Source organism: Aotus nancymaae, unplaced genomic scaffold (assembly GCF_030222135.1).
Source record: "Aotus nancymaae isolate 86718 unplaced genomic scaffold, 86718_ANA_hifiasm-v0.15.2.pri h1tg000058l, whole genome shotgun sequence".
NCBI classification, from domain to species: Eukaryota; Metazoa; Chordata; class Mammalia; order Primates; family Aotidae; genus Aotus; species Aotus nancymaae.
In genome coordinates this window covers 5,774,921-5,802,835 of record NW_026988472.1, presented here as the reverse complement: position 1 = coordinate 5,802,835, position 27,915 = coordinate 5,774,921, and the positions used below count along the sequence as shown (strand labels likewise).

General features: G+C 43.1%; 1 protein-coding gene across 3 annotated transcripts in view; it reads right to left on the bottom strand.

The window, feature by feature from the left end:
* The window catches only part of FAM120C (family with sequence similarity 120 member C), a 100,493-nt gene that overhangs the window by 59,941 nt on the left and 12,637 nt on the right, over nt 1–27,915 (bottom strand). For all 3 annotated transcript variants that reach the window (XM_064364324.1, XM_064364325.1, XM_064364326.1), the window contains 3 exons: nt 22,051–22,297; nt 20,061–20,143; nt 13,095–13,223 (listed from right to left, as the gene is read on the bottom strand). In XM_064364324.1, the coding sequence (XP_064220394.1) occupies nt 13,095–13,223; nt 20,061–20,143; nt 22,051–22,297 (459 nt within the window). The remainder of the gene's footprint in view (nt 1–13,094; nt 13,224–20,060; nt 20,144–22,050; nt 22,298–27,915) is intronic.

Genomic DNA, 27,915 nt, shown 5'->3' with positions numbered 1-27,915 from the left:
GAAGGAAGGAAGGAAGAAAGGAAGGAAGGACGGAAGGAAGGAAGGAAGGAAGGACAAGCAAAGAAAAAAAAAGGAGTACATATAAAGTTCAGGTAAAGGAGGGTCGGGCACAGTGGCTCACACCTGTAATGTCAGCACTCCAGGAGGCTGAGGTGGGGTTCACATGAGGCCAGAAGTTCAAGACCAGCCTGGCCAACATGCTGAAACCCTGTCTCTACTAAAAATACAAAAATTCCCGTAATCCCAGCACTTTGGGAGGCCGAGGCGGGTGGATCACGAGGTCAAGAGATCGAGACCATCCTGGTCAACATGGTGAAACCCTGTCTCTACCAAAAATACAAAAAATTAGCTGGGCATGGTGGCGTGTGCCTGTAATCCCAGCTACTCAGGAGGCTGAGGCAGAATTGCCTGAACCCAGGAGGCGGAGGTCGCGGTTAGCCGAGATCACGCCAATTGCACTCCAGCCTGGGTAACAAGAGCAAAACTCCATCTCAAAAAAAAAAAAAAGAAAAAGAGACGGGATTTCCCCATGTTGACCAGGCTGGTCTCCAACTCCTGACCTCAAGTGATCCACCCACCTGGGCCTCCCAAAGTGCTGGGATTACAGGCGTGAGCCACTGCGCCCGGCCTCTCTAGTCCTCTTTATTTGCATGCATGCATGTACACAAACACAAGAGTCGAGGTCTCCAGGTCCTCCAGCCTAATTTAAAAACAAAATGGGGCCGAGCGCGGTGGCTCAAGCCTGTAACCTCAGCACTTTGGGAGGCCGAGGAGGGCGGATCACGAGATGAAGAGATCGAGACCATCCTGGCCAACATGGTGAAACCCTGTGTCTACTAAAAATACAAAAATTAGCTGGGCGTGGTGGCATGCACCTGTAGTCCCAGCTACTCGGGAGGCTGAGGCAGGAGAATTGCTTGAACCCGGGAGGCGGAGGTTGCAGTGAGCCGAGATTGCGCCACTGCACTCCAGCCTGGCGCTTGGCAACAGATTGAGACTCTGTCTCAAAAAAAAAAAAAAAAAAGAAAAAGGGCTCTGCTTTGTCCAGAAAGCTGAATTTTATATAACTGTTTGAAAGAAGGGTTACTGGCTGGCCCTGGTGGCTACCGTTTGTAATCCCAGCATTTTGGGAGGCTGAGGGAGGCAGATCACTTGAGGTAAGGAGTTCAAGACTAGCCCTGGCCAACATGGTAAAACCTCGTCTCTACTAAAAATACAAAAAATTAGCGGGGTGTGGTGGCGTGCATCTGTAGTCCCAGCTACTCAGTAGGCTGAGGCACAAGAATCGCTTGAACCTGGGAGGTGGAGGTTGCAGTGGGCTGGGATCATGCCACTGCACTCCAGCCTGAACAACAGAGTGAGACTCAGCCTCCAAAAAAAAAAAAAAAAAGAAAGAAAGAAAGGGTTCTCGGGGGCAGGAGTGAAAGAAAAAGAAAAAGAAAAAAGGATGCGAAAAACACAAACCATATGTAGAGTCCTGTCAGTAGCTCTACCTCTCCACCCACTCCCTTCTCCAGAAGTGAATACTGTTACCAGTTTGGTAGATATACTTTCAGCAATGTTATGTTTATGCACACGCATATATGGACACCAATATGGCTTTGTTTTTTCCATAAGTGAAACACTATCATCATGTTATTTTCATCTTCCTTTTTGTACTTAACAACATGTCTTAGACTATTCAATGTCAATATGTAGAGATCTGTGACCCTATCCCCTGATATCCTGAATTACATGTACTTCCCTTAATGTACGACTATGCCCTGTGCCCTGACAGGCAAATACATACTCTTCCTTCAAGGGGTATCACTTCTATGAAAGCTTTCTGGATTACCCTCTCCTCCTCTGTGTTTTCTCTTTACTGTACTTACTTATTCGCTTCTGCCTCCTCATTTAACTTTAAGTTCTGTGAGGACACAGAATCGTTTCCTCACATTTATATCCTAGTGCCTACCACAGGACCTTACACACAAAAGAACTTTCTCAGTATTTGCTGCTCCATCATGATATATAATCAAGTCTTATCCCCTTTATTTTTGAGACAGAGTTTCACTCGTCGCCCAGACTGGAATGCAATGGCGCGATCTCTGCTCACTGCAACCTCCGCCTTCCAGGTTCAAGTGATTCTCCTACCTCAACCTCCTGAGTAGCTGGGATTACAGGGATGAACCACCACACCCGGCTAATTTTGTATTTTTAGTAGAGATGGGGTTTCACCATGTTGGCCAGGCTTGTCTCGAACTCCTGACCTCAGGTGATCTGCCTGCCCTGGCCTCCCAAAGTGCTGGGATTATAGGTGAGCCACCGTGCCTGGCAAGTCATACCCTTTCTTTTAGAGATCCACAGAGGCACAGGTAGCAAGGTAGAATCCCTAACCTTGACATTATTATCTAAGAGTTCTTATATGTTTGTTTAGGAGAGCTCTCCTCATAATTCTGTGCCTATCAAAAATGATTGGTAAAAATTATACAGCAACAATGAAAAATGGTGCTCTATACATATACTTCTTTTTATTTTTAGATGGAGTTTTGCTCTTGTTGCCCAGGCTGGAGTGCAATGGTGCAACCTCAGCTCACTGCAACCGCTGCCTCCTCGGTTCAAGCAATTCTCCTGCCTCAGCCTCCCGAGTAGCTGGGATTACAGGCAAATGCCACCATGCCTGGCTAATTTTGTATTTTTAGTAGAGACAGGGTTTCTCCATGTTGGTCAGGCTGATCTTGAACTCCTGACCTCAGGTGAGCCGCCCACCTCGGCCTTCCAAAGTACTAGGATTACAGGCGTAAGCCACTGTGCCTGGCTAAGATACATTATTAAGTGAATAAAGGTTAAATTTTTTTAGAGAGATAGCTACCTTATCAAAACATACATATAAAGAAGACTAGAGTGGAATTAGAATTGACATCTCTATTTTCCAATTTTTGGGGTCTTTTTAGTTAAAAGGGGTGTCCTCATAATTAAGAATAATCATTATCCAAATACCAAAATTTATGACGCTGTAAGCTAAAAATATTCACTACTTACACAGCATGACTTGCTAACATCTCTACTAACATCTCTCCCTACCAAAGAAATTACCACAAGAAAGTTATTTCTTTGTGGGTCAGTCCCTTCCTAACAGTCTGATGCAAACAGTTGAAAGGATAATGCAAATCAAAGTAAATTAGCAAATCTGTCATAAGGGTCAGAATTTTCTGAAGTCAAGGAAAATGATGGAGGACTGCTTACTTCATGCTAGAAGCCACAGACAAATGAGGATCTGGTACCGTTGTAACAGTACAAAAGAGAATTACAAAAGATAATGGCAAGAAAGGCATTTGAAAAGAGAATGATTTGAATATCAAAAGAATGTAATCCCTTGGAAAAAATACAGTCTAAGTATACTTTTCTAAAAAAAAAAACAACAAAAAAAACCCCTCTTTATGATTGTGCTAGCAAGTTATATGTGAAATAACAGATGTTAGATTGCACTATCGCAATGTTTTTTTGAGACAGAGTCTCACTCTGTCACCCAGGCTGGAGTACAATGGCACGATCTCAGCTCACTGTAACCTCTGTCTCTCGGGTTCAAGGAATTCTCCTGCCTCAGCCTCCTGAGTAGCGGGGACTACAGGTGCCTGCCACTACACCTGGCTAATTTTGCATTTTTGGTAAAGACGGGGTTTCACCATGTTGGCCAGGCTATTCTCAAACTCCTGACCTCAAGTGATCTGCCTGCCTCAGCCTCCCAAAGTGCTGGGATTGTAAACATGACTCACTGTGCCCTGCCCCATCACAAAATTTTGTTGGAAAATTATGCCCCCAAATCAAATACTTGATTTTACTCTTTATTCATTTAAAAAATTCATAAAAGGGGCCGGGCGCGGTGGCTCATGCCTGTAATCCCAGCACTTTGGGAGGCCGAGGCGGGTGGATCACGAGGTCAAGAGATCAAGACCATTCTGGTCAACATGGTGAAACCCCCTCTCTACTAAAAATATAAAAAATTAGCTGGGCACGGTGGCGCGTGCCTGTAATCCCAGCTACTCAGGAGGCTGAGGCAGGAGAATTGCCTGAACCCAGGAGGCGGAGGTTGCGGTGAGCCGAGATTGCGCCATTGCACTCCAGCCTGGGTAACAAGAGCGAAACTCCGTCTCATAAAAAAAAAAAAAAAAAAAAAAAAAAAATTCATAAAGGCTTCAGTTCTGGATAAAATGAAGTAAGCACACTCTACCAGGGATAGAACCAATTACTAAAGGTAATCCTAAAAACCAGGGATAGCTATTTCAGGACTCTAAAAAATAACCAGTACCAGGCAGATTAGGGAAGAAGACCAGGATTCGAAGGACCACTGAACTAATAGTGAGTTCAGCATTTCTTTTTCTTCTTGTATCCCCTAGAGTGGTCACATGTAGCCTAAAATCCACAAGTGTCCACTGATATGGACAGAGAGAGCTCCAGGAGAAACCAGTTTTGTTCTGGTCTGAGGAGTAGGAGAGAGGTCTCCAAAAACTCAGAGTATACAGAAATCTCCCACTTTCCTTCCTTTTTTTTTTTTCTGTTTTCTTACATGCCAGCTGAAAGCAAACTTTTAGTGGCGGCAGTGGCAATGGGAAAATAGCAGGAAACCGAAACTGTGAATGACAGGAACCTTCCTCTTCAATCAGAGGAGCAGTAGTCTCAAGAGGGTGTGGTTAGTCGCCAATGCTTTTTTTCTCTCTCTGTTCTCCTACTGCTTAGTGCTAGCCTTGGGCTCAGTCACAAAAAGTACATAGCGGAGTTGGACAATTAAAACCCTGACTCTGACAGAGCGCGGTGGCTCACACCTGTAATCCCAGCACTTTGGGAGGCCAAGGCAGGTGGATCGCTTGAGCCAGGAGTTTGAGACCAGCTTGGCCAACATGGCGAAACCCCGTCTCTACTAAAAATACAAAAATTAGCCAGGCATGGTGATGCGTGCCTGTAGTCCCAGCGACTCTGGAGGCTGAGGCAGGAGAATTGCTTGCCACCAGGAGTTTTGGGCTGTAGTGTGCTATGCCTACAGGGTGTCCACACTAAGCTCGGCATCAATATGGTCACTTCCAGGAAGCGAGGGACCACCAGGTTGCCTAAGGAGGGATGAACCGGCCGAGGTCGCAAACAGAGCAGGTCAAAATTCCTGTGCTAATCAGTAGTGGGACCGCACCTGTGAATAGCCACTGCACTCTGCCTGAGCAACAGAGCGAGACCCTATCTCTTAAAAATAAAAATTAAAAAAAGAAAGAAAGAAAACCCTGACTTTAGGGCAGAAGGACTGAAAAGGGGGTGGTCCAATAAACCAGAAGTACTGAAGAGATCACAGAGAGGGAGTAGTTCAAGAAGTGACCCTATAGAGTTGTTTATGAACGCTTGTGCTCACCCATGAGCTACACATGCATAGATCTGATACTAAACAGCAGCCTACAGAACCTGAGATCTGAATTAAGAGATAACCATGGCCCAAGTGTAAGACTGGCCACTAAGTGGTATATATACAGGATGGATCCAAATAAATTCTGACATTGAAACTACAGCTCACAGAAAAATGGTGAGAACTGGTGGCCTAAACCTAAATGGGTTGATGGCCTCCTAAAAACTAAACTACAGGTTGAATTTTCCTAATCTGAAAACCTGAAAACCAAAGTGCTCCAAAATCCAAAACTTTTCAAGCACCAACGTGATGCTCAAAAGAAATGCCCAATGGAGTATTTTGGATTTCAGATTTGGGGATTAGGAATGTTCAACCAATAAGGACAAGACAAATATTCCAAAATTTAAAAAACAAAAATCCAAAATACTTTTGGTCCCAAGCATTTTGGATAATGGATGCTGAACCTGTATCAATATTCCCCATAATACTGAAAGAAGAGCAAGGGTCTCAGAAAATAATAATCCAAATGTCCAAGATATAATCCAAAAATACTTGATATAGGCAGAACCAGCAAAAATTTAATGTTTTAAGGAAAAAGACAATCAACAGATGCCAATACCTATATGACATCTATGTTGAAATTATCTAACAAAGACTTTAAATAAGCTATTATAAAAATGGTTGAAAGTAATCATAACACTTTTGCAAAAACAAGATACAAAGTCTCAGCAGGCTGCCCAGTGGCTCTTGCCTTTGGGAGGCCATGGCGGGTGGATCACTTGACGTCAGGAGTTTGAGACCAACCTGGCCAACATAACACAACCCTGTCTTTACTAAAAATACCAAAAAAAATAAGTCGGGCATGGTGGCACACACCTGTAGCTCCAGCTACTTGGGAGGCTGAGGCATGAGGATCACTTGAAACTGGGAGGTGGAGGTTGCAGTGAGTCAAGATCACACCACTGCACTCTAGCCTGGGCAAGACAGCAAATGGAAATTTTAGAATTTCCATTGGAAATGGCTCACACTTATAATTACAGCACTTTGGGAGGCCATAGCAGGAGGAGTGCTTGAGGCCAAGACTTTGAGACCAAGCCTGGGCAACATAGTGAGACCCAGTATCTACAAAAAAAGATTTTTAAAAATATAGAACTTATAATTACAATAACAAAAATTGAAAAAAAAAATCAGTGGATTGACACTTCGGAGAATAGAGATGACAGAGGAATGACACAGAGAAGCTGATGACAGATTAGTAGAAATTATCCAGGGAGAAAAATAATTAACAAAAAAAGAACAGTCTCAGGGATATATGGGATAACACCAAAAGGCCTAACGATGGTGTCATTGAAGTCATGTAAGGAAAGGAGAAAGATGTAGAGCAGAAAATCAATTTTAAGAAATAATAGCCGGGCGTGGTTGCTCACGCCTGCAATCCCAGCACTTTGGGAGGCCGAGGTGGGTAGATCACAAAGTCAGGAGTTCAAGACCAGCCTGACCAACATGGTGAAACCCCGTCTCTACTAAAAATACAAAAATTAGCTGGGCATGATGGCGTGCGCCTGTAATCCCAGCTACTCGGGAGGCTGAGGCAGGAGAATCACTTGAACCTGGGAGGCAGAGGTTGCAGTGAGCTGAGACCACTGCACTCCAGCCTAGGCAACAGAGCAAGACTCCACCTCAAAAAAAAAAAAGAAAGAAAGAAATAATAGAAGCTGGGCATGGTGGCTCACACTTGCAATCCCAGCACTGAGGTCAGGAGTTCGAGACCAGCTGGTCAATATGGTGATACCCTTCTCTATTAAAAATACAAAAAATTAGCCAGGTGTGGTGGCAGGTGCCTATAATCCCAGCTACTCGGGAGGCTGAGGCAGGAGAATCCCTTGAACCTGGGAGGCAGAGGTTGTAGTGAGCTGAGATCACGCCGTTGCACTCTGGCTTGGGCAATAAGAGTGAAATTACATCTTAAAAAAAGAAAAGAGGGCCGGGCGCGGTGGCTCACGCCTGTAATCCCAGCACTTTGGGAGGCCAAGGCGGGTGGATTACGAGGTCAAGAGATCGAGATCATCCTGGTCAACATGGTGAAACCCTGTCTCTACTAAAAATACAAAAAAAAATTAGCTGGGCACGGTGGCGCATGCCTGTAATCCCAGCTACTCAGGAGGCTGAGGCAGGAGAATTGCCTGAACCCAGGAGGCGGAGGTTGCGGTGAGCCGAGATCGCACCATTGCACTCCAGCCTGGGTAACAAGAGAGAAACTCCGTCTCAAAAAAAAAAAAAAAGAAAGAAAGAAAAGGAAGAAAAAGGAAGGGAGGGAGGAAGGGAGGGAGGGAGGAAAGAAGGAAGGAAAGAGAAAGAGAGAGAGAGAGAGAGATAAGCTGGCCAGGCTCAGTGGCTCATGCTTATAATCCCAGCACTTTGGGAGGCCGAGGCAGGCAGATCACTTAAGATCAGCCTGGCCAACATGATGAAACCGTGTCTATCAAAAATAAAAAAATTAGCCAGGTGTGGTGGCAGGTGCCTGTAGTCCCAGCTACTTGGGAGGCTGAGGCAGGAGAATCCCTTGATACCAAGAGGCAGAGGTTGCAGTGAGCTGCGATTGTGTCACTGCACTCCAGCCTCGGTGACAGAGTGAGACTACATCTCAAATAAATAAATAAATAAAAAGAAATAATAGCTAAAAACTCCCCAAATTTAGTGAAAGACAAACAGAGATGCAAGAAGCTTTAAACATGATAAATTCAAAGAAATCCATGCCAGACACATCACTGGCAAATTCTACAAAACAATTAAAGAAATAACACCAAGAAATAACACCAAGAGATTTCTACAAAATCACTTCCAAAAATAGAAGAGGAAAGAGCTCTTGCCAACTCATTTAATTAAGTCTGCCATTACCTTGATAATAAAACCAGATCAAGGACAGCACAAAAAAATTATAGAGCAGTATCTCTCGTGAAAATAAATGTAAAAATACTCAGTGAAGTACCAGCAATTCAAATCCAGTAACACAAAAAGGGACTAATATACTACAGTCACATCCTAGGAACATAAGGATGATTCAATATTCAAAAATCAATCCAAAATATTAATGGACTAAAGAAGAAATACAACATGATCGTATCAATATATGTGGAAAAATGCAATTTGCAAAATACACCATCCATTCATTATAAAACATCCAGGAAACTAGGAATAGAAGATAACTTCCTCAACCTGATAACATGCACAAAAACTACAGCTAATATCCTACTTAATGAAGACTGAATCCTTTCTCTAAAGATCAAGAACAAGATAAGAATACATATTCTTAGCATTTGTATTCAAATCATTTGGAAATCAGAGACAGTGCAGCAAGTCAAGAAAAAAAGGCATACAGATAGGAAAATAAAATAAAACGGTCACTATTCATAGACAATATGATCACCTACACAGAAAATCCCAAGAAATCTACTAAATAACTCCTAGAACTAACAAGTGAGTTTAGAAGAATCATAGAATACAAGGTCAACACACAAAAATCAACTGCGTTTCTATATTAGCAATGAACAATTCGAAATTTAAAAAACAAAATATCGGCCGGGCGCGCTGGCTCACGAAGTCAAGAGATGGAGACCATCTTGGTCTACATGGTGAAACCCCGCCTCTGAAAATACAAAAAAATTAGCTGGGTGCGATGGTGCATGCCTGTAGTCCCAGCTACTTGGGAGGCTGAGGCAGGAGAATTGCTTGAACCCAGGAGGCGGAGGTTGCGGTGAGCCGAGATTGCGCCATTGCACTCCAGCCTGGGTAACAAGAGTGAAACTCCGTCTCAAAAAAGAAAAAATATCCTTTATAATAGGTGTCTCAAATATAAAATACTTAAGTATAAATATATATATATATTTTTTTGAGACAGAGTCTTACTCTGTCGCCGAGGCTGGAGTATAGTGGACCAATCTCGGCTCACTGCAACCTCTGCCTCCTGGGTTCAAGCGATTCTCCTGCCTCAGCCTCCTGAGTAGCTGGGATTACAGGTATGTGCTACCACGCCTGGGTAATTTTTGTATTTTTAGTAGAGACGGCGTTTCACCATGTTGGCCAGGCTGGTCTCGAACTGCTGACCTTGTGATCCGCTGGCCTCGGCCTCCCAAAGTGCTGGGATTACAGGTGTGAGCCACTGCACCCGGCCATATAAATATTTTTATATGTACAGAAGTTGTATGTTAAAAACTATAATACTTGTTTTTTTTTTTTTTTTTTTTTTTTTTTGAGACGGAGTCTTGCTCTGTTACCAGGCTGGAGTGCAGTGGCACAATCTCGGCTCACTGCAACCTCCGCCTCCTGGGTTGAAGCGATTCTTCCGCCTCAGCCTCCCGAGTAGCTGGGACTACAGGCACATGCCACCACACCTGGCTAATTTTTGTATTTTTAGTAGAGATGGCGTTTCATCATGGCCAGAATGGTCTCGATCTCTTGACCTCGTGATCCACCGACCTCAGCCTCCCAAAAGTGCTGGGATTACAGGCGTGAGCCACCACGCCCGGCCAAAAACTATAAAACTTATAGCTGATGAAAAAAAATCAAAGAAGACCTAAATAAATAGGCAAATAATATTCATAGGTTCAAAGGCTCACCAAATTCATCGATATACTTAATGCAATTCCAATAAAAATCACAGCAGGATTTCTGGCCTGGGTAACATAGTGGGACCCTATCTCTACAAAGTATTTGAAAATTAGCCAGGCATGGTGACACACACCTGTAGTACTAGCTACTTGGGAGGCTGAAGCAGCAGGATAACTTTAGCCCAGGAAGTTGAGGCTACAGTGAGCCATGTTTGTGCCACTGCACTCCAGCCTGGGCAACAGAGTGACACTCTGTCTCTAAATAAATAAATAAATAAATGTGGTGGAATCACTACCCAATTTTAAGACTTATTATAAAGTTACAGTAATCAAGATAGTGTATTACTGGTAAAAGGATAGACACATAGATCAACTGAACAGAACAGTGTCCAGAAATAGACCCACACCAACATGGTCAATTGATTTTTAACAAAAGTGCAAAGGCGATTCAATGAGGGAAAGATAGTCTTTTCAGCAAACTGTGCTGAAACAATTTGACATCCGTTGACATCCGTATGAAAAACAAACAAAACCTCTCATACTTTATACAGAAAATATGGATGATTTGTTCTAAAACGTGAAGTGTAGAACTATGTAATTAAAAAGAAAAACAGGTCAGGTGTGGTGGCTCGCACCTGTAATCCTAGCACTTTGGGATGCCAAGGTAGGCGGATCACCTGAGGTCAGGAGTTTGAGACTACCCTTGCCAACAGTGGTAAAACCCTGTGTCTATGAAAAATTAAAAAAATCAGTTGGGTGTGGTGGCACACGCCTGTAATCCTAGCTACTCAGGAGGCTGAGGCACGAGAATCACTTGAACCTGGGAGTTGAAGGTTACAGTGACTCGGGCCGGGCGTGGTGGCTCACGCCTATAATCCCAGCACTTTGGGAGGCCGAGGCGGGTGGATCACGAGGTCAAGAGATCGAGACCATCCTGGTCAACAAGGTGAAACCCCACCTCTACTAAAAATACAAAAATCAGCTGGGCACGGTGGTGCGTGCCTGTAATCCCAGCTACTCGGGAGGCTCAGGCAGGAGAATTCCTTGAACCCAGGAGGTGGAGGTTGCAGTGAGCCGAGATTGCGCCATTGCACTCCAGTCTGGGTAACGACAGCGAAACTCCGTCTCAAAAAAAAAAAAAAAAAGAAAGACTCTGTCTCAAAACAAACAAGCAAACAAACAAACAAACAAAAAAGAAGGTTACAGTGAGCCGAGACAGTGCCACTGCACTCCAGCCTGGGTGACAGAGTGAGACCTCATCTCAAAATAAGTAAATGAATAAGAAAAACAGAAAGTAGAAGTGAGGTGACGAAGGGAAGCCTCGCATTAAGAAGTACACGCTATGTCGTTACCCTTCCAAGATAAAACAAAGTATAACTGGAGTGCTAAGGCTAAAAGACAAAATACCACCAGAATTGATGTAATGTACCTAAAAATTGTATACTGTGAACTCAGGCATGGACTCTGTGAAGGAATAACACCTAAACCCAAAAGGGCAGCTGTCATTGCATCCAGTTCATTTTAAGAATTTCAATGGTTGGTCATGCAATAAATGTTCTGGGCTTTTTTTTTTTTGAGACGAAGTTTTGCTCTTGTTACCCAGGCTGGAGTACAATGGCACGATCTGGGCTCCTTGTGACCTCCGTCTCTCAGGTTCAAGCGATTCTCCTGCCTCAGCCTCCCGAATAGCGGGGATTACAGGCATCTGCCACAGGAGGTAGAGGCTACAGTAAGCCGAGATTGCACCATTGTACTCCACCCTGAGCGACAAGAGCGAAACTCTGTCTCAAAAAAATAAAATAAAACTTATTTTCATAATTTTTAGTTTCATTTTGTAGAACAAAATCCAAGTTGAGCTATTTTTCCATTAACAATGAAATTTTCATTGTTTTATGTGGACTCACTTTAGTAGTCTTTTTTCTTTGCCCATTATCTTCCAATGAGCAAGAACTCCTTTATGTTAAGATACACAGATGCTCCTTGACTTATGACGGGGTTATGTCCCAATAAACCCATCACAAGTTGAAAATACAGGTAAAAAATCCATTTAATACACCTAGCCTACTGAACATCATAGCTTAGCCTAGCCCACCTTAAATGTGCTCAGAATGTCTTACATTAGCATACACTTGGGCAAAATCATCTAACACAAAGCCTATTTTATAATGAAGTATTGAACATCTCATGTAACGTACTGAATACTATAATGAAAGTGAAAAACAGAATGGGTATATGGGTACTCGAAAGACAGTTTCTACTGAAAGCATATTGCTTTTGCACTAATGGAAAGCAGAAAAATGTTAAGTTGAACAAATATTAACTCAGGGATGACGTGTACATTTTTAAAAATTTATTTCCAAAATTTTGAGGTGGGAGACAAGGTCTTGCTATGTTGCCCAGGCTAGTCTCAAACTAAGCTCAAGTAATCTTCCTGCCTTGGTCTCCCAAAGGGCTGGTGTGAGTCACCATGTATACACTGAAACAAAAAAAGACTAGAAGGATGTATGTCAGAGTGATAACTATAGCACGTTGTTTCTGAGTAATGAGATTTTATGTGATTTGTTTCCGTTTTCTAAATTTTCTAGAATGGGCTTATATTACTTTATTGATTTTATTTTTTTAAGACAGAGTTTCACTCTGTCACCCAGGTTGGAGTGCAGTGGTACAATCTCGGCTCACTGCAACTTCCACCTCCCGGGTTCTCCTCCCCAAGTCTCCTAAGCAGCTGGGATTACAGGCACCCACCACCACACGCAGCTAATTTTTGTATTTCTAGTAGAGATGGGATTTCACCATGTTGTCAGGCTGGTCTCAAACTCCTGACCTCAAGTGATCCAGCCACCTTGGTCTCCCAAAGTGCTGGGATTACAGGCGTGAGGCACCATGCTTGGCCTACAATGGGCTTATATTACTTTGTCATCATTAGAAAAAAAAGGTAACGAACACTTTCAGTCCAGGCTGTATAATGTATTTTTAAAGGAAATTTTGGAGCTCTGGTTTGTAAGCATGGAGAAAGCAAGCAGCTAGGAAAACAGGTGTCACAGAAAAGATCAGGGACCTGCTGGTGTTGCTGAAGAAGGTAAGAAAATTGGGGACTCTTAGGAAGGGGAATGCTAACTTACCTGAGACTGTTTGAAAACATCCTTCCCGACTACATCCAGGTTTGAGGGATCTTTGATGGAACTGACATACTCAGAAACAGCCTTGATCACCACGTCACAGGGAGGAAGAACCAGCTGATGAGCTCGTACCTAGAAAAGGCAAAATAAGCAAGGGATGCTGACATCAAAGATGGATCACTAAGAAAAAGGGTGAAGTCGGCTGGGCGCGGTGGCTCACGCCTGTAATCCTAGCACTTTGGGAGGCCGAGGCGGGTGGATCACGAGGTCAAGAGATCGAGACCATCCCGGTCAACATGGAGAAACCCCATCTCTACTAAAAATACAAAAAATTAGCTGGGCACGGTGGCCCGTGCCTGTAATCCCAGCTACTCAGGAGGCTGAGGCAGGAGAATTGCCTGAACCCAGGAGGCGGGGGTTGCGGTGAGCCGAGATCGTGCCATTGCACTCCAGCCTGGGTAACAAGAGCGAAACTCCGTCTCAAATAAAAAAAAAATATATTTTCTTTAAAAATAGTTTCACCCCCTCATTCTCAGTACAGAACACTCTGAAAACATGGAAAATTATAAAGCAATAAAAGCATATCATCCATCTTCCTACAGAGATAACTACTGTTTATGACGCTGTCACAATTCATCAGGCTTCCTTTCATGAGATACTTTAGCTTTTTTGCTATTAAATGTAATATTATAATGAGATGACAATGTTTGGATTCTGATTTGAACTAATCACAAGAGGCCATTTTAAGATAATCAGGAACATCTGAAAATGGACTGGATATTAAGATGATGCCAAGAAATCAGCATTAATTTTGTCAGGAGTAATAATGGCATTATGCTTATGTAAGAAAACGCCCAAGTATTTTAAGAGATGTATACTGAAGAATGTGAAAGGGATTTGCTTTAAAAAACATTAGCAATAACAACAAAACCCAGAATGTATGGCAAAATATTGGTAACTGCTGGATCTGGAAGATGTTACAATGGTGATTTAATATATATTATTTTTTGTGTTTTTGTGATGCTTACATATAGATATTTGGAGACACAGTCTCCCTCTGTCATCCAGGCTGGAGTGTAGGGGTACAATCTCAGCTCAATGCAACCTCTGCCTCCTGGGTTCAAGAGATTCTCCTGTCTCAGCCTCCCAAGTAGCTGGGATTACAGGCACCCACCACCATGCCTGGCTAATGTTGGTATTTTTAGTAGACACAGGGTTTCACCATGTTGGCCAGGCTGGTCTTGAACTACTGACCTAAAGCGATCTGCCTGCCTTGGCCTCCCAAAGTGCTGGGATTATACACATGACCCACTGCGCCTGGCCTTTAAAAATTTTTTAAAGAAAACGTTTTTGTTTTTTTTTTAAGACGGGGTTTCACCATGTTGGTCAGGCTGGTCTTGAACTCCCAACCTCAGTTGATCCGCCCACCTCGGCCTCCCAGAGTGCTGGGATTACAGGCTTGAGCCACCGGACCCGGCCTAGAAAACATTTTTAATGCTATCATAAACTATAGGTATGATTGATGTCTTGCCAATTATTTAATTACAAGCTTTCTCAAACCGCAATTACTGAGGCAGAGGGGATAAACTTCCTAAAGGCTTTGATTTTTTTTTTTTAGAAAGAGTTTTGCCGCTTGTTTCCCAGGCTAGAGTGCAATGGCATGATCTGGGCTCACCGCAACCTCCGCCTCCCAGGTTCAAGCGATTCTCCTACCTCAGCCTCCCGAGTAGCTGGGGTTGCAGGCATGTGCCACCATGCCCGGCTAATTTTGTATTTTTAGTAGCAACGGGGTTTCTCCATGTTGGTCAGGCTGGTCTTGAACTCCTGACCTCAGTTGATCCACCTGTCTCGGCCTCCCAAAGTGTTGGGATTACAGGCATGAGCCACCATGCCCGGCCAGGCTTTGAATTTTTATAAATTGTTTTGCCAAAAGGCTTTATTATTCATTCCTTAAACATTTACTGCCTACTATGTGCCAAGCACTGTCCTAGGCACCAGGGACACAGCAATGAACAAGACAGACAAAAATCTCTGTCTTCATGGGTGCTTAAATTCTAGCATAAGTGTTTTGGGATAGGGTAAGAGGAGTTAAACAAACTAAATAAGTAAAAGGTATAGTTTAAGCTGGGCGCGGTGGCTCATGCCTGTAATCCCAACACTTTGGGAGGCCGAGACAGGTGGATCAACTGAGGTCAGGAGTTCGAGACCAGCTTGGCCAACATGGTGAAACCCCGTAGCTACTAAAAATATAAAAATTAACCAGGCCTGGTGGTGGGCACCTGTAATCTCAGCGACTCGGGAGGCTGAGGCAGAAGAATTGCTTGAACCTGAGAGGTGGAGGTTTCAGTGAGTTGAGATCATACCACTGCACTCCAGCCTGGGCAACAAGAGCAAAACTCCATCTCAAAAAAAAAAAAAAAAAGTATAGTGCACTAGATGTAGATAAGTACTGTGGAGAAAAGAGTAAAGAAGCAGCTTAGGGAATGCAAGTATGTGTGTGCACATGATTTTTTTCTAGACAATTCCTACTGCAGAAGTGTGTGCATATGATTTTTTATAGGGTGATCAGGAAAAGCCTCATTGAGAATGAAATTTTAGAAAACCTTCAGGAGTGAAGAAATAGCTCTGAGAGAAGAAAAAGTATTCCAAGTAGAGAGAATGATAAGTGCAAAGGTTCTAAGAGCAACAGAAAGAAAGAGATCAGAGATATGAGAGGGGGCCTGACAGTATAGGGCTTTGTAGGCCATGGTAAGGATTGGAGAGTGACATGAAGAGCCATTGGAGGAATTTTTTTTTGAGATGGAGTCTTGCTCTGCCCCCCAGGAGGGAGTACAGTGGCATGATCTCGGCTCACTGCAACCTCTGCCTCCCAGCTTCAAGCGATTCTCCTGCCTCAGCCTCCCAAATCTCTGGGGTTACAGGCATGCACCACCACATCTGGCTATTTTTTTAAAAACATTTAGTAGAGACAAGGTTTCACCATGCTGGCTAGTCTGGTCTCGAACTCCTGACCTGAAGTGATCCGCCCGCCTTGGCCTCCCAAAGTGCTGGGATTACAGGTGTGAGCCACCGTGTCCAGCCAAGGATTCTGAATAGAGAAGTGACAGGATCTCAGTTAGTTTTTTTTTTTTTTTAAAGAATCACTCTGCTGTTATATTGAGAATAAAATGGAGGTAGAGGGAAGAGTGTAAGCAGAAGACCAACAATTAGTAAGCTATTATAATAATCCAGGCAAGAAATAGTGTTGTCTTGGCCAGGGTAGTAGCAGCGCAAATGGTAAGAAGTGGGTATATTCTGAAGGGAGAGCTGATGGCATCTGCCGACAAATAAGGTGTGGGATATGGTAGAGAGAGGGGACGTCAGGATGACCCCCAAGGATTTTAGCCTGAGAAAATGGAAGGATGGGCCGAGTGCAGTGGCTCACACCTGTATTTCCAGCACTTTGGGAGGCCAAGGCACGTGGATCCCTTGAGCTCAAGAGTTTGAGACCAGCCTGGCCAACATGGTGAAACCCTGTCTCTACTAAAAATACAAAAATTAATTGGATGTGGTGGCACACGCCTGTAGTCCCAGCTACTCGGGAGGCTGAGGTAGGAGAATCGCTTGAATCTGGAAGGTGGAGGTTGGAGTGAGCTGAGATTGTGCCACTGAATTCCAACCTGGGCAACAGAGCGAGACTCTATCAAGAAAAGAAACAAAACAAAAAGAAAGGGAGAAAGAGAGAGAGTAAGAGAGGGAGGGAGAAAGAAAGAAAGAGAGAGCAAGAGCGAGCGAGTGAGCGAGGGAGGGAGGGAAAGAGAAAATGGAAGGACAAAGTTGCCTTCAACAAAAATGAGGAAGGCTGTGGGAGGGACAGGTTTAGGGAGATGATCAGGAATTTCCACTTGAACATATAACTTTGAGATGCCTATTGGATATGTAAATGAAGATATTGAGTAGGCAGAGATTAGAATCTGGAGTTCAAGGGAGAGGTCAGAGCTGAAGACATAAAACTTAGGAGTCATCAATGGACAGATGGTATTTAAAGTCATAAGACTATATGAAATCAATCATATGTAGAGACAGAAAAGAGAAGAAGCTGGGCATGGTAGCTCACGACTATAATTCCAACGCTTTGGGAGGCTGAGGTGGGAGGATCGCTTGAGCCCAGGAGATTAAGACCACTCTGGGCAACATGGTAAGATCCCATCTCTACAAAAAATACAGAAAAAATTAGCTGGTCGTGATGGCATGTGCCTGTAGTCCAGCTACTCAAGAAGCTGATGCAGGAGGACCAACTGAGTCCAGGAGTTCGAGGCTGTAGTAAGCCATGATCACTCCACTGCACTCCAGCCTGGGCAACATAATGAGACCCTTACTCAAAAACAAACGAACAAACAAACAAATAAAACAAACCAGAAAAGAAAAGAGAAGGGAACCAGAACGGAACTCTGGGCTATTCCACAGAAGAAAAAAAGAATTTCTATTTCTTCTTTTCTATAAGAAGAAATATAGAGCAGTAGCTTGGGTGAGCAGAGTGAGGTCAAGAGGGATTTTTTTTTTAATAAAGTTTTATTTTTAAACTTCATAAATGCAGACTTATCCAATTGGGAAAGAGCTAAAAAAAAAAAAGAGGAAAATTGAGGATGTAGGAGAAAAAGGGGGAGAATTGCTCAACTGATGCTCTTAAGTTGGCCAAAGGAGATGGGAGCTGTGCCTGATAGTCCCAGGTACTTAGGAGGTTTAGGCAGGAGAATTGATCACTTGAGCTATGATTGCACCACTGCACTCCAGCCTGGGGAGCATAGCAAGACCCTGTCTTTAAAAAAATAATTTTTTTTTTGAGACAGAGGTTTGCTCTTGTCGCCAGAGTGCAGTGGCGTGATCTCGGCACACTGCAACCTCTGCCTCCTGGGTTCAAGCGAGTCTCATGGCTCAGCCTCCCGAGTAGCTGGGATTACAGGCAACCGGCACCACGCCCAGCTAATTTTCATATTTTTGGTAGAGACAGGGTTTCACCATGTCGGCTAGGCTGGTCTCAAAACTCCTGACCTCAGGTGATCCATCCACCTCAGCCTCCCAAAGTGCTGGGATTACAGGCATAAGCCACCACACCCAGTCAAAAAAAAATTTTTGAATAAATAAAAAGAGATGGTATCTAGTATAAGTAGAGGGATTGGGCTTAGGGATATGGACAGGTCACGCACAATTAATAGGAGGCAGGCAGAACATGTGGGCACAGAGTGGGTAACACCCTTCATGTAGGTGAGGTGAAGAGCAGGTAAGAACTTGTCGAAGTTTTCTTCCCATTGCTTCCATTTTGTCAGTAAAATAGGAAGTGAGGTCATGAACTGACAGTGAGCAAATGAGGAGAACGTATTAGAGGCCTGAAGACAGAGTAGGTATGAAACATTCATTTAGGATCACGAAAGAATGAGGGAAATAGAATACAGGCACCAACTTATACTACCACCAAAAGTGTATGTGGGTATCACAACAGTCTTTTTTTTTTCTTGAGTCGGAGTCTCACTGTGTCACCCAGGCCAGAGTGTAGTAGTGCAATCTCGGCTAACTGCAACCTCCACCTCCCGGGTTCAAGCAATTCTCCTGCCTCAGCTTCCTGAGTAGCTGAGACTACAGGCATGTACCATCACACTCAGCTAAGTTTTGTATTTTTGAAGTTTCACCATGTTGACCAGGCTGGTCTCAAACTCCTGACCTCAGGTGATTCACCAACCTCGGCCTCCCAAAGTGCTGGGATTACAGGTATGAGCCACCGCGCCCGGCCACAACAGTTTTGATAACAGTAAGTAAACTACTTTTTCAATATTTGTTAAACTGTTAAGTTCAAAAAAAATCACACTGGCCGGGTGCGGTGACTCATACCTGTAATCCCAGCACTTTGGGAGGCCAAGGTGGGCAGATCACTTGAGGTCAGGAGTTCAAGATCAGCCTGGCCAAAAACAGTGAAACCCTGTCTCTACTAAAAATACAAAAATTAGCTGGGCGTGGTGGTGCATGCCTGTAATCCCGGCTACTCAGGAGGCTGAGGCAGCAGAATCGCCTGAACCTGGGAGGCAGAGGTTGCAGTGAACTGAGATTGCAACACTACACTCCAGCCTGAGTGACAGAGTAAGACTCTGTCTCAAAAAAAAAAAAAAAAAAAGTTAGCCAGGTTTGATGGCATATGCCTGTAATCCCAGCTACTTGGGTGGCTGAGGCATGAGAATCGCTTGAACCCAGGAGGTGGAGGTTGCAGTGAGCTGAGATCATGCCACTGCATTCCAACCTGGGCCAAAGAGTGAGAATCTATCTCAAAAAAAACAAAAAAACAAAAAACCGACTGTCATGACACCATAAAAAAAAGAAAAAAAAAAATCACATTTAATTTACATGTCTGATCATTAGTGAGGTTGAACATCTAGTCATTGTATTTTCTCTATTGCAAATGTTCTGCTTCTGTCCTTTGTTCATTACTTCATTATTGGGATATTAGTATATTTCTTTATAGATTTATATGAATTCTTGAGATATTAACGGTATTGATCATAACCAGTATTTTTTGTCTTTTTTTTTTTTTTAGATGGAGTCTCGCTTTGTTGCCCAGGCTGGGGTGCAGTGGCATATCTTGGCTCACTGCAACCTCCGCCACCTGGGATCAAGCAATTCTCCTGCCTCAGCCTCCTGAGTAGCTGGGACTCCATGTGCCTGCCACCATGTTCGGCTAATTTTTGTATTTTTAGTAGAAATGGGGTTTTACCATGTTGTCCAGACTATTCCTGAACTCTTGACCTGATGTGATCCACCCACCTCCGCCTCACAAAGTGCTGGGATTACAGGCATGAGCCACTGCACCTGGCCATAATCAATTTTTTTCTTCTGTGTGTATGTGAAATATTTTAAATCTAATGTAAGATAATTATTCCATCAAAACTCCAATCAAAACCTCATATCCCCTATTCTGTATAGGCAAGAAATAGGGAACATTACCTTAAGTGATGCAAGAGGATGTTCTGGTCCCAAAAGGCTCCAGTGAAAAGCAGCCAGGTCCTCATCTGGGAGGATGTGGTTACCTATAAAGAACATTTGTCATTTATTGACTGCACAAATGTTTTCTTAGAACCTCCAGGCCATGAAAGGGGTCCTGGAAGAGAAAATGATCAAATAATTCACATAGGTCTATATTCTTAATGTAATACAGTAGCTCTGTGTTGGTTACCTAATATGTTTCATGTGTATTATATGTATCATCTTTATAATGACTATGTATGGTAATATCATTTCCATTTTACAGATAAGGAAACTGAGATTCGGACAAGTTTGGTGACTTGGCCCAATGTGGTGTGGCCAATAGGTACACACACCAAGATAAAAAGCTAGGAATCTAACTCCAAAGCCCATGCTATGACTTATCCCCTAAGTCATGTTGCCTTCTATAATAGCAGCCACCAATTACTAACTGCCTAATGAGTGCTGGGCATTTTGTACAGCTTATTTCATTTCACTTTACGAGTAACACCATGGGGTATTATTATCCGCATTTCACAGATGAGGAAACTGAAATCAGGGAGATGTCACTTCAGTGATTTGCCGATGGCCTAATTCCAAAACTTGTGCTGACTCCATGGTATTATCCAAACTCATGTCCTTTGAGATTATAGAGCAAAGGTCATATCTGAGACAGGTATTAACCTTCATGTGCTAAGTACTTGAAAAACAAATTCAAAACATAATCAACTCTCTGCAATTTACTTTAAAATACATCTTTAAAGAGATAGATTGGGCTGGACACAGTGGCTTCACGCCTGTATTCTCTGCACTTTGGGAGGCCGAGGTGGGTGGACTGCTTGAGGTCAGAAATTCAAGACCAGCCGGACCAACATGGTGAAACCCCATCTCTACTAAAAATGTAAAAATAAGCTGGGCATGGTGGTGGGTGCCTGTAATCCCAGCTCCTCGGGAGGCTGAGGCAGAAGAATCGCTTGATCCCAGAAGGTGAAAGTTGCAGTGAGCTGAGATCATGCCACTGTACTCTAGCCTGGGCAACAGAGCAAGATTCTGTCTCGAAAATAAAGTAAAATAAAATAAAATAGGCTGGGTGCGGTGGCTCACGCCTGTAATCCCAGCACTTTGGGAAGCCGAGGTGGGCAGATCACAAGGTCAGGAGTTCTAGACCAGCCTGGCCAATATGATGAAACCCCGTCTCTACTAAAAATACAAAAGTTAGCTGGGCGTGGTGTCAAGTGCTTGTAGTCCTAGCTACTCGGGAAGCTGGGTCGGAGAATCGCTTGAACCCGGGAGACGGAGATTGTAGTGAGCCGAGATCGCACCACTGCACTCCAGGCTGGGTGACAGAGCAAGACTCTGTCTCAAAAAAACTAAATAGATAAATAAATAAAATAAGAGATAAGACTGATGGATGGGTAGAGGAATGGACAGATACATGATACGGCAATTATAGTAAAATGTTAACGGCAGAATGTAATTGGTGGATATAGGGTTCTTACTGCAAAACTCGTTTTTCAATTTTGCTGTATATTTGGAAATTTTCATAAAATATTAGCACAAAAGAAACAAAGAGAAAAACATAATCAACAATTTGTCTTTCTGATCTCAATTTAGATACTGGGGAAGAAATGCTGATGCTCTGTGTGGGGAACCAAAGTTGTCTAGGGTTAATAAAACATTTGGCTTGAGAATACTCAGCATAAAAGAGTTATAAAATGTAGTAAAATAAGGTTTACAGGAATCTAAATAATGTTCTGGAATAACCTGTAGCAATCCACAAACCAAACATGCTGAGTTTTAGTGTGGTCTACCAAGAAACCCAAAACCATGCTGACTTCTCCCTAGCACAGGGTTTAGCATGAGGATTTTAAGACAAATTTAATGATGACAGGCTAAATCACTTTACTCCTCATCTCTTACCCCCGGAAAAGGAAATTACCAATCACTGCATTCTCTTCTGTGGATGACCTACCTAGCAGTGCGGCAAATATGGGGAAATTCACCCTCTTCAGGCCCAGCTGCTTGGCCACTTCTTGCATCAGGAACTGGTTGGTAGTGAGGTTCTTCCCATTCCAGCTCAATTTCAGAGCATGGGAACTGTAGTAAGAGGGAATATTGTAGAGAGCATACTCGGAGTCATGGGCAAGAAGGCCATGAAAGCCATTTTCCCTGAAAAACGCCACCACTTCCAAATGGTGATCTTCAAGGCTCTGAAAGACCTAGGAGGGAAGAAGAGAACGTGTCATGCCACAGAAGCTGATTTGTATTGTTAGAAGTCAGGAGGTTTAGCAACTAAATTTTATAGTTTGGTGAAATTTGAGATTACATGTGACAGAACAGAACATTCTTTAAAAATTTTTACTTTAAAAAAAATACAGACATGAGATCTCAGTTTGTTGCCCAGGCTGTTCTCAAACTCCTAAGAGTTCAAGTGATCCTCCCGTCTCAGCCTCTGAAAGTGCTAGGATTACAGGCACGAACCACTGCGCCCAACCAGAACAGACTACTCTTTAAAAACAAAACAAGGCTGGGCGCAGTGGCTCACACCTGTAATCCCAGCACTTTGGTAGGCCGAGGTGGGTGGATCACAAGGTCAAGAAATCGAGACCATCCTGGTCAACATGGTGAAACCCTGTCTCTACTAAAAATACAAAAAATTAGCTGAGCATGGTGGCACATGCCTGTAGTCCCAGCTGCTTGGGAGGCCGAGGCAAGAGAATCGCCTGAACCCGGGAGGTGGAGGTTGCAGTGAGCCGAGATCACACCACTGCACTCCACCCCAGGCAACAGAGCAAGATTTCATCTCAAAAAAACAAAAATTGAAGTAATACTGAAACATGGTATTTCATCTACAAGATTAGCAAATAATGTATTGGTGAAGGAAAAAGGCACTTGCAAACATTCTTGGTAAGGGTATAAATGGTAGGATCTCTGGGGAGAGCAATTTGGCAAGACCTTTCAAAATTACAACTGTGTATACCCTTTGCCCCAGCAATTCCGCTTTCAGGGATTTATCTTTTACACACGTAAAGCTCTTGGAACAACAATGAAAGTGCCTAAGTGTGAGCAACTCCTTTGCAAACACAAAATATTTACTGCAGCATTATTTGTAATACGTGAAGACTGGAAACAACCTAACTAATTGCCCATCAATAAGGGACTAGTTAAATAAATCATAATGTATACGTACAATGGAATAGTGTAAAACCATAAAAAATAATGACAAAACTCTATACACATAGAAAAAAATCACCAATATATATGGTAAATGATAAGTGCAAGGTACAGAACATTATGCATAGTATGCTGTTTTTAAAAGGTATTTTTCATGTACAATATGTATATATGTAAAACGTGTACATATATATAAAATGTCTAACTATATATATTTGTTTTTATATACATAGTATCTCTGAAAGAATACACAGCGAACTGATAATATTGGTCCCCTCCGGGGAGGAGAACCTAGTGGCTGGGAAAGGGGTGGAATATATTTTATCATATATCCTTTTGTAACTTTTGAAGTTTTGTACCATGAATTATAAGTTATTCAAAAGATAAAATTACAGCTGAATAAAAGCAGAATATATTCAGGGCAAAAAAAATGGCAGCACATACAATGAAAAGTAATAGTCCTTTTATCCTCATTTCTTGGAAATAATCACTGTTCCAAGCCTCTCCCCTGAGTAGCCTGATTCAGTAAGTCTAGGGTCAGGCTGGGAATCTGTTTTTAACAAGAACCCCAGATGATTTTCGTGATGAAGCAAGTTTAAGAAACACTTATCTAGTCAGCTCACACAACATGGCAATTTATTCCCAATCTGCATTCAATCCTGACAGGGCAAAGAGCAACAATTACCATCAGAACAGTGAGCACTCTGGCTCCATTTACACATTTATCATCATTGCTACCACCTGTAAGCGCCTGGCCCAAATTGGTCCAGTTTAGTCGTTAACCTTGCAATTTTCCAGGAGAGTAAAACGATTTAGGAGAGATTCAGCTATAACATACTCAAACGACCGATCAGAAAAAATACCACATTTGAGTTTTAAAGAAAGCGAGAGCTGAGATTCTGAACAAGCATCTACAGCTTTTAATTGCTGGTTCAACGTTCAGTTCAGTGAATAGGAGTTGAGAGCCTACTAAGTGCCAGGATGCAGACAGCACGAAGCACGATACTTACAATATGTGTGCAAAGTTACGGAGCACAGGTACCATGGGAATACAGTGGAAAGGCACCTAAACAGTCAGTGGGGTGATACTTTTTGAGAGGAAGTGACACCTATTTATAAAACTCAGGGGAAAACAGCTCTCTGAGAAGACATGTCTCATTTCCAACCACAGGTAGTGTAAAGCAGTGGCTTTCATACTGTCCTTCCCCAAACCAGAATTTGGTGGGTGGAGACTGGACCAAATAACCAGAGAGGATTGGTGTTTCTACTTGTTAAAATTTTTAGTTTTTTGAGGCAGGGTATCATTTTGGCACCAAGGCTGGAATGCAGTGGCAGGATCATGGCTCACTGCAGCCTTGACTCAAGCAACCCTGCCACTGCAGCCTCCCTAATAGCTGGGACTAGAGGTATGCACCGCCATGCCTGGTTAAATTTTGATTTTGTGCAGAGAAAGGGTCTTGCTATGTTGCCCAGGCTGGTCTCAAACTCCTGGACACAAGCAATCTTCTTACCTTGGCTTCCCAAAGTGCTGGGATTACACGCATGAGCCACCGCACCTGGCCTGGTGTTCCTACTTTCTCTTCAACCGGAGCTCACAGTCCCCATTTTATGTATTTTATATTATGGCTCTTGTAGAAATATCTGAAGAGTATTTGGTATTAAAAACAACCAGAAGTAGTAACCACTAGAATGTAAGCTTCAAGAAGACTAAGATTTTAAAAATCTGTTTTGTTCACTGCTGGTATTTCCAGAATATAGAACACTTGCACAGAATAGGCAACCAATGAACTGTTTCAACTTTCAACCAATATGTACTAAGCCAGGCATTGACATATGCCAGGAACCAATCTAGGTATGGAGACAGATAAGTTAACAAGAGCCAAGTATAATTGACCTCATGGAACTGACTGTAGTGATTAATATTTCAAGACAGATGCTGGATTAGGTATATTTCATTTATCTTTCTAACTCTGTGAAATGAGTATTAAATCATTCATCCCCCTCCGTCTCCTTTATTTAAACAAGAGAAAACAGAAGCTTGGAAAACTTAAATAACTTGCCCCAAGTCACACAGCAATATGGCAGTACTTGGATTTGAACCAACTAGGTCTGACTTCAAAATAATGCTCGTTCAGGGCTGGGCATGGTGGCTCATGCCTGTAATCCCAGCACTTTGGGAGGTAGAAGCACAGGCAGAGGCAGAGGCAGGAGGATCGCCTGAGCCAAGGATTCCAGCCTGGGCAACACAGTGAGATACCATCTTACCAAACATTGTCTAAAAAATTAGCCAGGGATGATGGCACGTCTGTGGTCTCAGCTACTCAGGAGGCTGAGGTGGGAGGATCGTTTGAGCCCAGGAGGTTGAGGCTGTAGTGAGCCAAGATCATGCACTGCACACAATCTGAGCAAGAGTGAGACCCTGTCTCTAAAAAAAAAAAAATTAATAATGCTCTTTCCATGAAGTACATTGTTTATCAAATAAAGGGAACTGGAAAACCAGGCATAAAGTAACCTGAGATCAACTCGCAAGTCATACAATAAACACAAGGGCATAAAAAAGTAACTAGATTGTAAGCCCATTAGTGGCAGGCAGAATTATGTCAGCACTCTGCCTGGACTGTAAAAAGAGGATAATAAATGCTTGTTAAAGTAACTTCAAACTAGAGGCAATACTGCTTTCTGACCTCTGTAGTACTTGACTTCCTCCAGCTTTTCCCATATTCCCTCAAGTCCCTCTACCATGTTAAATACACCAAACTAGTGACTGACGTGGGCAGAGTTCTGTGGACTATCCTCTCTACCTGTTCTCACCAAGGCAAAAAGAAATCAGAGATAACAAGGAAGCATCACCTTATAAGAAGATAAGAGGGTGGGATGGATTATGCGTTAAGTCTGGTTCAGCAACAGAAGTATGAATGACTTTCAACTGGAAGGCCATGTACCTTGAAGTCTAACTACTAAATAAGTACAGACTGAAACTACTGTTGATGCAAATATGCATCACTACATTGTGGAGTTCAACAACCAACCATAAGAGACCAGACTGAATAATCACAAAGCTAAAGAATAATATATATATAAAAAAATAGCAGCTATCAGGAACCCCAGCGAATTCCAGGAAACACTGATAAAGTGGTCTTCCCTCTCAACTGTAGGAATTTCAATTATTTACACGCACATACATGGTAGTCTTTGCCACGGAATACGGCAGTCAAGCTAGAAGTAGTGGAATACTGATCCAGCATTCAGTATACACTATTAAGGTACTAATTTTGTTGAGTACCCAATTTTAGTACTTGTTCTTTTTTGTTCTGAAATGGAGTGTTGCTTGTTACCCAGGCTGTAGTATAATGGTGTAGTCTCGGCTCACTGCAACCTCTGCCTCCCGGGTTCAAGCAATTGTCCTGCCTCAGCCTCCCTAGTAGCTGGGATTACAGGCGCCCACCACCACGCCTGGCTAATTTTTGCATTTCTAGTAGAGAGAGGGTTTCACCATATTGGCCAAGCTGCTCTCGAACTCCTGACCTCAGGTGATCCATCCACCTCGGCCTCCCAAAGTGCTAGGATTACAGGTGTGAGCTACTGCGCCTGGCCCAATTTTAGTATTCTTACTCTTTGGCTGCCAGAAGCCAGCCGATTTCTGCAGATGAAACTTTCCATTACATTTAAGAACAACCTGTTGTGTCAACTACAGGCTGGAAACTGTACTTTGGTATTTGTTATCAGTGTACACAGCAGGAGCTTTGGCATCCAGTGAACCTATGGTCAGAGTTTGTTGGGACAAGTAATGGGCAAGTCACTTAGCTTCTTCATCTGTAAAATGGATTTAGCTAATTCCTACCCAAGTCTAAGACCTAGAATTTATGATAAAATATCTGGCACAGACTCTGAAAAAGTAGTTATGAAAGTCTGTTCTGCAGAGATGAAGTTTGTGGTATGCACTATTGTCTGAAGCTCCTCAGAAATAAAAATTTGATACAAGTAGACACCAAAATAGGCACTTGTTCAGCCCAAAGTGAATCTACACGATTGAAAAGTCAGAGGTCACATGAAAAGTATCCTCGGCCGGGCGCCTTGGCTCCTGCTATAATCCCAGCACTTTGGGAGGCCGAGGCGGGTGAATCACGAGGTCAAGAGATCGAGACCATCCTGGTCAACATGGTGAAACCCCGTCTCTACTAAAAATACAAAAAATTAGCTGGGCATGGTGGCGCGTGCCTGTAGTCCCAGCTACTCAGAAGGCTGAGGCAGGAGAATTGCCTGAACCGAAGAGGCAGAGGTTGCGGTGAGCCGAGGTCGCGCCATTGCACTCCAGCCTGGGTAACAAGAGCGAAACCCCGTTTCAAAAAAAAAAAAAAAAAAAAAAAAAGAGTATCCTCAGGAGTAAGAGAGCGAGAATCCAAGGGAGTCTCTGGGTTACCTCAGAAAGGAGGACATGAAACGCAAAGACAATGATCACAAGAAATTTCTAAGAGTCCTCGGAATAGGGGCTGTAAATGCTTACAGGGATGGGCAGCTAACATGAATGAAGGGGCTGAGTAAATAAAAATTAACTTCCAGAAATGTAATTTTTGGCGAGGCATGTTGGGTGATCCCAGCACTTCACGAGGCTGAGGCAGGAGGATTGCTTGAGAGGCCAGGATTTTGAAATTAGCCTGAGTAA